Below are 10,346 nucleotides of genomic sequence, written 5' to 3' on the forward strand. Positions count from 1 at the left end.
ATTTCATGTCATAATGACTTTAGGGTCAAAAGGTATTGACCTTCAAAGTTTCTCATTTGAAACTGCTTGCAAAAATGTCAGAAAACCATAAAGTGTGATCGATTTTGGCTACAAAAATAGGTCAAATGGATACTTGGAGGCATGAAAAATGGGGAATTAGTTCATTTTCATGAGGAGAATATAGTTCAATGATTTAGTATCATGAATAATAATTGGGTTCATTTTGAAAGCATGTGGAGTGGGGTACTCAGATTTGCAGAATTGGTAACATCAATAGGACTATGGTTTTCACAAATGGATTGGACCTGGGAAAGTGTGCAGATGGATTCATCAAGATTTGAAAACTAGCATAATTGAAGTATTTTTAGATTAGAACAAATTCATAGAATCCATTTGATCTCATCTATCATATATTCAGAGTTATGACATCTCGAACAGGGGTACTGATCAATCTGAACTTTAAGACAACAATAAAACTTTACAAATCGCATTTGGAATCACATTTGAAAATTGATCAAATGGATTTTTCATAAGATCAAATCTAAAAAATAACAAGTCTTTGACCCCAAGAATGTAATGAAAAAGGAAATTTCTCATTTGGATCAACTAGTTCAAAGTTACAATTGGTCAAATAGGGCCTCCCAGAATTTTCAAAAATATGCATCAACATGACAACAACAAACAACCAACTTTGAGGGATTCAAAACCTAGTCAAAACATATTAAAATGACTTGAAAACTAAAACAAAGGTTCTTTGATATGCATACTAAATACTCTCAAAGCAGAGAATCATGAAACTTTATCGGGTGCAAGATATTCAAATGCAAACTAGGCTTCCTTTAAGCCAAAATGCAGATCTGGACATTGCTCAAAATGAAACTTCATGGAATGACTCAAAATGGAAATTTATCATTATAGGATGCATGGATACACTAAATGAGAAAAAATGTATATTTGGACATTGATCAAAACAAAACTTCACGGAATGAATCAGAATGACAATTTATCATTATAGGATGCATGGATACACTGAATGAGCAAAAATGTAGATTTGGACATTGCTCAAAATGGAACTTCATGGAATGGGTTAGAATGATAATTTATCATTATAGGATGCATGGATACACTAAATGAAAGGTGTTGGAAACATAAAACACCTCACATGCCTCAAAAGGACAACCAGGTACGCATGCAAGAAAAACACTTATAGGGGCTCAAATTTTAGAATGTTACTCAAAACAAGAATGAAATTTTGAGTCCCATCAGAGTGTTTTTGAAATTGATACTTTACAAGACTCACATAAAATAGGGAAGTATAACATAAAATAGAAATTATTTTTCTTATAGTTGAGTGGATGAACCCATTTGATTGTTACAATAAAGTATTAATTAAATTAAATTTACCACCTTCTTAAGATTTCACTTTCATGCACTTGCATTAGTCACATTTAATAATTATATTAATTATTAAATACATTTATCTCTTAGGGTCTCCCTTTTACATCTTTGATCTCCTTTTATAAGGATTGATCCATTATACATTTTACTCATTCTTGTAGTTAGATAATACAATATTGCATATTGCCAAAGCCAAACCCTTTTCCTTTCTTCATTTTACCTCTTTGTGATATGTTCTTGCATGGTGGTATTTTTAAGGGTTATATGAATTTGTATTGCTCAATTTATACATGGTATTAGAGTTGAATCTACTGCAACTTGTTTAGTTTCAGAAGGAATCACATAAATGAGAGTTCAAGTGGATTAGATCTACAATTGTTTGAAATTTTTTATTGCAATAGGGGGGTCACCAATATTTGGTGTACTTTGAGAAAAAATGGACCTCACCCTTGAGCTTGCAACACCCAACAAACCCTATTTTGATATAAAACATGTCCCATTTGGACTCAATTCACTTGGGATGCAAAATTATTTTGCCTCCCAAGTCATATGACCTTTTACACAAAAAACAAGGCAAAAAATTAAAAATACAACACTTTTGAAATCTCGGTGCCTAGACACCACTGAGTGACCACGTACACATCATTTCATGACCACCTAGGCACCACCTAACAACTGCAACACCATCGAGACACCACCTACGCTCTGCCAATGCGCTACCTCCATTGGAGCCCACCACTAGTGCTTTACTTATAGGCTACCATGGTTTTTTATCCGCCTTTGTGGTCACCTACATGACCAAGGGCTTAAATTTTTAGCCCCTCAAGGTTTTTTAAGGCACATTTTGCCTTCTAGAGGCACTTTCACTAAAATAGGCATACCTTCAGCATATGGTATCTAAATTGGGAAAAAAAGATACTATTGGAAAGTTGATTCAAATCACAACATTTACATGGGGTTTATTTTGGTAAATATTTTCATTTTGTATCTATTTTTTCTATTGAATCTAGTTGATTTTTTTATGCATTCTAGGGGTGTAATTTGTTCAAATTAGCTCTGATTTTTGATTCAAAATAGGTGTCACAAAGATATTCTTGAGATATATCCAAATTCTCTTCTATTTTCATAATTTTTTTTCAAAGGTACACATGATTAATTATGAAGCATTTTTTTCTCTTTTCTTGTATTAGCTTTCTACATAGCTTCTAGGGTTCATTATTTGCATTGTGGTGAGAGTTTTTCTTTCTTATTTATGTCATTTACATCAAAAAACTAGAAATACTTAAAAAAAAACCCTTCTTAAAAAACATGAGACCTCTTCTTCTCTATATCTTGTAAACCCACATAACTATCATACATGAACAACCATCATGACACAACTTCTTCATTCAAAATGTTTGTGGTCTTGTTTAGATGAAGAGAAAATAGTTTTACATAGGCCCTTTGAGGCCATGTAGCACATGAATAAGATGGATGAGGCCATGGGTTTGATTTCTTTGCATGTTTCAGACAACTTGCAGTTTCATCTTGATGGGTGTAATACTCCTTGAGAGATGTGGGCCAAGTTCAAGGACTTGTTTGATATCGTTAATGAGTTTAGAGCACTTTAGATCAAGGTAGAGCTTACATCACTTTTACCTGATTATTTTTCCTCCATTGAGGACTTTTTAATGAAGTTTAAACAATAGAGATCTTTGCTACACAATTGTATAAAGGTTAAGATAGATAAAGGGTATGTTTACATGATTTTGAGAATGCTTCAAGGAAATCTTCATATTTTCTCATATACCTTTCATTTCACTATGGGTGCTTTGGGTCTTAGATTCACCATGCCCATACTTGATACTTTTTGTGACCGGTTGAGTAGTGATGCAAGGCAAGGATACCAAAAAAGGGAATCCCAAGCTATCCTCGCTAAGAATTATACATGGAAGAAAATGTACAAGAGAAACCACAATAAGTTATATTGAATTCAATGTAGGTACAATGAGACAATATTCCATTAGCATACAAGACATACGGCCTATTTGATTACATACAAAAACAACCAACATACAATTTGGGATATTATAAGCTTTGGATTACATAGCCAAATATTATTATCTTCCTTCTATCTAACTTTATTGATTACTTTACTAATCCCAAATCTCAAAATATATATCAATAAGACCACAAGTTAGTCTGTCAGGTGAACTGTTACAAAATATAGGTCCAACCCCAAAGGAGAAATCAACAACCTTACAATTAAGAAAAATAATATATGCAAGGACAAATATAGGTCCACATGGGATCCAAGAAGATATTTTGAAGGCTACAAAAAGCCTTGATACAACACATAACCTTTCCAAAGCCAAATCCACACTTTACTTGAGCTGTTAGGAAAGAACATAGCATGAGCAAAGAGAAAGGATCAATCACACATATGATTGAATTAATTTTTGTGGGCATAGGACAAGAATCCATGATAGGTCTAGATTAAGGAGCCAACTATGTGGAAAGAGGAAAAATGAACATTAAAGGCCATTCCATGAACAAAAAATAGGAACAACTAACAAGAAATATTTTTTTGGTTGATGCAAGATTGCCGAAGCACCCAAGATGCTCCTACATTAGATATCTAGGTAAATAAAAACCAATGTCAACATCAAGAAGCCTTGATGTTATAAGAAGTATCATAAAGATCCAAATCATCTTGAGAAATCTAAGAACTATCTTTTAATGGTTTGTTCCTCCATTTCACTATATATTCTTTGTAATCTTTCCATCTAGTGATTTTATTGACTTTGGTATTCAAACTTATGTCAATTCCCTTTGTCTTCTTCTTATGACAATCAAGTTTATCAGGTGTTTCTTCTTCATATTCATAGTACTCATAAATGTGTAAAATATTGAAAATAGGTGAAATATACATCTCATTAAGCAATTCAACTTTAGAGGAATTTCCACTGCCACACTTCCTCAAGATCTTACAAGGAACAAACTTCTTCATCTTCAACTTGGTATAACTTCCAAAAAGAAATATGTTCTTCTTTAGATGTACCATTACTTCATCTCAAACGTCGAAATTCTTATGTCTACTCCTCTTATCTTTGCTTTCCTTATACTCCTAATTACTATTAATAATTTTAATCCTTACTTCTTTAGGCATATTCTTTACCAAAGTCCACAAACTCCTCAACTTCAACACTATGTTTCAACTTAGCATTTAAGTTACTTAGCTCTATAGTTGCTCTAGAATGCATCCCATTCACAATCTTAAAGGTTTTTTCTTAGCACTTCCATATTGAACTGTTATATGCAAGTTCTTTTTGTTCCAAGACCAAGTCCCAATTTGTAGGTTTGTTTCAATTCAAACATATCAACACATTACCCAAACTTCTATTTACAACTTCAATTAGTCCATTTGTCAATGGATGAAATGTATAACTAAACTAAAGCTTAGTATTCAACTTCTTCTAAAGTGTTCTCCAAAAGTAGAGAATAAATTTAGTATCTCTATCTAAAATAATAGTCTTGGGCAATCTATTTAGTCTCACAATCTCTCTGAAAAATAAGTTTTCTATGTGTACTACATCCAATGTCTTCTTATAGGATATGAAATGTGCCAATCCTAGAACAAATTCTAGGTATAAGATTGATTACTGAGAGGTGGGCGGGAAGGGGGGGGGGGGGGGGGTGAATCAGTAATCACCAAATTAACAAATTTTACTTGTAACTTTTAAACCATTAATGAATAAGATTCAGTTATACATATAGTGCTATTATCAATTAAGCAAACATTAAACTGTGATAAACAATATAATCATCAATACAATATTAACACAAATATTTATCTCATGGAAACATGATTTGGCTGAAAACTACGGTGTGAGAACAATGCTCACAAATTTTGTACTCTTCTAGAACATGCTTTGGGAGCTTTCTCGATTGAAGGTTACAAAATATTATTAAGTGTACCTTGTTAAAGGATTTCCTCTAGATTTGTTAGGATATTCACTCTTCTAGAAATAACCTTGTTAAAGTATTTAAAAACTCTAATATAAGAATTTTACCTTGTTAGAGGCTTTATAGTAGACCGATTAAGGTCACCCTTCTAAGGGATTTAAACTGCTACAATGATAAGAAGTAACAAAGATAAAAATGATAGGTGATTTGTATTGTCTTACTATATCAGATCCAATGAAGTTCTTCAATATAACAACATAGCATTCAATTTTCTCCTTCACACTTTTTCCTTACTATGATCTAATAGCTCTGTTCCAACACCAACCGCTATTCTCCTCTCTCTCTCTCTCTCTCCCCTCTTCTTCTTGCCCTATTATACTTCACAGTCCTAAAACTTAGATCTGACAATCACAAAGACATCTCTCCATTTGTGTAGAAACTTCTCAATCAATCCATTTTTGGATGACCAAAAACTTGACTTGACTTTCTCGCTTTATCGATAAAAGATAACTCCACTAATAAGACTTAGTTTTTGATAACCCAATAAGATAATCCATCACTTAAAATTGCTTCCATTGATCATTTTAGTTGTTACTTGGTAAGGTGCCTTCCCTATTTGCTTCTTAGACTTGCTAAAGATATAGTAACAACATGAAAATAATGTTTCATCCTTTTGACATCAATGAAAAATAGTATAATTGATGAACAATGCATAGCTTTTCTTATTCCATCAATAAATTTTAAAATCAATTATGTCAACAATCTCCCCATTTAAAATTGATGGAAAATAATATAATCCTATGCCAAAAAACTGATCTACCTCATACAATATGATCTTATTTGTTTAGATTCTTTTTTTCAACTTATCATATCTATCTCTTCATTTCTTCTTCTCATATCTTCCTTTTTTATTACCAAATTTCTCCCCCTTTGAAAACAATGCGAAAGGCATCATACATTTTATTAATCTCACTTCTCACATTGACTAGGATGTTCATATAAATTCTTTTTTAAACTACTCTACTCATGAGAAACAGAGACCTTCATCAGTCCATGTGGTAAATATTATGTTTTATGTTGTTCATGAATTGATGCACTTTGCATCTTTTTAGTTGATTTTCGATAAGGGTAGAGCCCCTAGTTTTCTTCTCAAGTGCTCAAAAATTTCTCTTGGCAATGACTTTGTAAATATATCAGCAACTTGTTCCTTAGTGGGAATACATTCTAGTGTGACTTTTTAATTCTATACTTCCTCTATGAGAAAATGATACTTTATATATGTTGATAGCATTAGTGTTGTCACAATGTATACCAATAGGTTCTACAAGTGTTTCTTGAATTCCTTCCAAAATTTTCTTCATCCATACAACTTGTTTACAATTGATTGTAGCTGCCACATACTCAACTTCTATAGTTGATTGTGATATACAATTCTTCTTCTTTCTAGTCCATGAAACTTGTCTTTATCCCAAGAAAAATGATATGCCACGTGTGCTTTTCCTATCATCAATATTTCCTCCCCAGTTTACATTTTTATAGATTTTAAGATCAAAGTCTCCTTTCTGTTCATACCATAAACTAAAATCTTGAGTACCTTTGAGATTTCAAAATATCCATTTGACTGCTGTCAAATGTGATTCCTTAGGTTGTGGTGAGAATCTTGTAATAATTTGGCTTGATCTATGTCTGGTATTCTTTGAACAACATATTGTAGCTTCCCACTCATAGATCTATATAATGTTTCATTCAATTCCTTAGATTTATATTCTTTGGATAATTTACAACCGGTAACCATTGATGTATTGACAAGTATAGATTCTTCCAGACCAAATGTTTTCAATATTTCTTTTATATACTTTGAATGAGTGATTTAAATACCATTTTCCAGATGTTGTACCTAAATTCCAATAAATAAAATTATCTCTCCAATCATAGACATTTCAAATTCATTTATCATCTCTTATGCAAATGACTTGCTTAATGCATCATCTCCTCTAAATATCATGTCATCCACAAATATTTTAGCAATTAAGACCCTATCTCAGCTTTCAATCTTAAGATACAGATTACAATTATCATTTGTTTTGAAAAATACTATTATGACCAAATAAGAATGTAGTTTTTCATACCATGCTCTTGGAACCTATTTCAACTCCACATAAGGCTTTTTGAAATCTACATACCAATTTTTTTCCTTGTTCTATAGAAAAACCTCCTAGTTGTTTAATATAGACTTCCTCCTCTACTACTTCATTTAGAAATGTTGTTTTCACATCCATTTGATAAATTTTAAAGCCTTTATAAGAAACATATGTTAATAATATTCTTACTCCTTCCAACTTGGCAACTGGTGCAATGTCTCTCCATAATCCAATCCTTCTTCTTGTGCATATCCTTTACAAACCAATCTTGCTTTGTTTCTAATTACATCTCCACTTTTATTTAATTTATTTCTAAGTACTCACTTATTTCCAATAATATTCTTGCCTTTTTAGGTCTAGGAACTACTAACCAAGTTCAATTTTTCCCAATTTGATCAAGTTCTTCCTTCATAGCTTGTTTCCACTCTTCATCTTTCAAAGCATCTTTCACCATTTTAGGATCTATCTTTGATATCAAACTTGTATAATTCCTTATTCTAAGTTGACTTCTAGTAAATGTTCCTTTAATTTTGTCTCAATTATGTTTGATAGGTTGTGGTTGATTCTTATCCTTTTTAGTGTAATAGGTTCTATATTTAGACTTTGCTCCTTGGTTTGATCTTGCCGAGGTGTTGTCGGTAGAGTGCTATCAGTTCATGTAGTATTTTTTTTGTGTTTCTATTTTCTTAGGTTCAAAATATATCATCTCATTATATTCCTCTTGTTTCCTTCTACTATTTCTTCATTTTGTTCAGAAAATTCATCTATATTCACATTTGCACTTTCAATGATTTTATTTCTCTTCAGGTTCAAACACTTATATGTTGTGCTTTTAGTTGAGTAGCCTAGAAATATTCCTTCACTTTTGGTATCAAACTTCCCATTCCATTCATCTTTCTTGATATAGAATTTACTGCCAAATAGTCTAAAATGGCTTACATTAGGTGTTTTTTTGTACCATATTTCATATGCCATATTGTTTACTCCTTTTTTGAGTTGTACTCAGTTAAAATTATAGACTGTGGTGCTAATAGGTTCTCTCCAAAATTTGCATGATACAATTTTCTAACTTAGCAATGTTCTTGCACATTCAACTATAGATCTATTCCTTCTTTCTATAATACCATTTTGTTGGGGTGTCCTTGGTGCTATTAACTATTATTTGATTCCATTTTCTTCACAATATTGATTGAATTCCTTTGATTTAAAGTCAACTCCTCTATCTGATTTGAGACACTTTAATGTTCTAATTTCCTTTTCCACTCTATCTTTTTATTGTATAAACATATCAAATACTCCTAATTTTCCTTTTAGAAACACAACAAACATCATCCTTGAATATCATCAACTAAGAGTATAAATTGTGCGATGGGAAGTGATAGCGACGAGAGCGGGTGTTTTCAAAATTTGAATTCATGCAAGAGCAGGAGTTCCTTGGATGGTTTGTTTTGGGTCCCTAGACTGAAGCATGGACAACAAGATGGAGGCTGTCTGGCTGCTCCTGGCACTAGGGATAGGTTGGAAAGCGCAGTTGTGGGTCCAACTATCCTAATCAAGGAAGCAACCAAGTCTCTTTTGGTTTCCAAAATGAACGTGCAAGGAACTACAAAATGGTCCTCACTTTTTGGGGTAAAACCTTCTGGTAAGTCCTCTTTCCTGCTTGTTAAAACTATTCAAAATTCGGTGAAAGGTTCTTGTGCGTTAGCCATCCCAGATGAGATTGTGGACCACAATATTCAGACTATGGATTCTACTTTGGTTGGGAAATTTTTGGGGCCTAGACCGAGCATTGACAAAGTTAGGCAGCTCATAAAACAAAAATGGGCTCTCAAGGGCTAGGTCTTGGTCACGGCTATGGCGAAAGGCTTTATGTCTTTCAATTTCACTTGCTCAGAAGACCTTGCTAGCATTTTGAGTGAAGGGCAATGGGCCATGGGTCATTCTTCCCTTGTGCTCCAGAAGTGGTCATCTGGCATGAGCTTGAATGATTCTTTTTTTGCCCAAGCTCCTATGTGGGTAAGACTGCTAGAACTGCCACTTGAATACTGGAATGAGGACATCTTTGGGGGAATAGCTAGGACCTTTGGGGAACTCCTCTCAATGGATCCAATTACTGCTTCCAAGCGTCGCCTCAATTTTGCACGCATCTGCATTGGGGTGAGAGACAGAACAGACATGCTTGAGTTCATTGAACTTCATTCCAAACTTGGAGTGCACAACCAGAAAATCATCTATGAAATGATCCCCTTTGCGTGCTTCCTCTTCCTGAAGGCTGGTCATAAGGCCCACCAGTGCCCCAATGAGGCAAAGAAGAAGATCACAAAACTAGTCATCCTTGATCATACCATGAAGCTTGCTACACACCCTTCTAGAAAGGGAAAGATGAAGCTGCTCTAGAGTCGAAAACTTTCTGTGGCACAGGGGAGAAAGGCTATTAGCCTAAAAGACACAGCAGTGAAGGACACTATTAAGAAGGATCCCCCCGAGGAGAAGGCTAGTTCCCCCTCCCTTGAACAAGGCCTTGTTTTGGAAAAGACAATCTCAGACTCGTTGGAGGACCCAAAGGTGTAGGTAAGCTCCCCCTCCATAGCCATGGGTCTCATTGTGGAGCAGAATCTCCCTCTAGAAACTATAGTGCAGTCTTCTCCCGCAGTGGAGGAAGTCCCTCTTTTGGGAGCTACAATGTTGAATCGCCTAGAATGGGAATCCCCAGCCCGGGAAAAGGATAGCCAAGCTAAGTGTCTTCCCCTTGAGGACACTCTGGCTTCTCCAGGGGTCATCAATGGCAAGGGGGGAGATTCTTCTACCCTTATAGGAATTGAGGCCAAGCTTCATCTCCTCATTAAGAACATTGATCCAACA

The 10,346-nt window shown here is 34.0% G+C and overlaps 1 protein-coding gene across 1 annotated transcript; it reads left to right on the forward strand.

Moving 5' to 3' along the window:
• The first annotated feature begins 9,338 nt into the window (after positions 1-9,338).
• Positions 9,339-10,055, forward strand: LOC149531011 (uncharacterized). The gene is made up of 2 exons (XM_089808281.1): positions 9,339-9,788; positions 9,906-10,055. The coding sequence occupies exons 1-2, from the start codon at positions 9,339-9,341 to the stop codon at positions 10,053-10,055; spliced, it is 600 nt and encodes a 199-aa protein (XP_089664407.1).
• The last annotated feature ends 291 nt before the right edge of the window (positions 10,056-10,346 follow it).

Source organism: Cupressus sempervirens, chromosome 11 (genome assembly GCF_028749045.1).
Source record: "Cupressus sempervirens isolate cs-2001-9-10 chromosome 11, ASM2874904v1, whole genome shotgun sequence".
Classification (NCBI taxonomy): domain Eukaryota; kingdom Viridiplantae; phylum Streptophyta; class Pinopsida; order Cupressales; family Cupressaceae; genus Cupressus; species Cupressus sempervirens.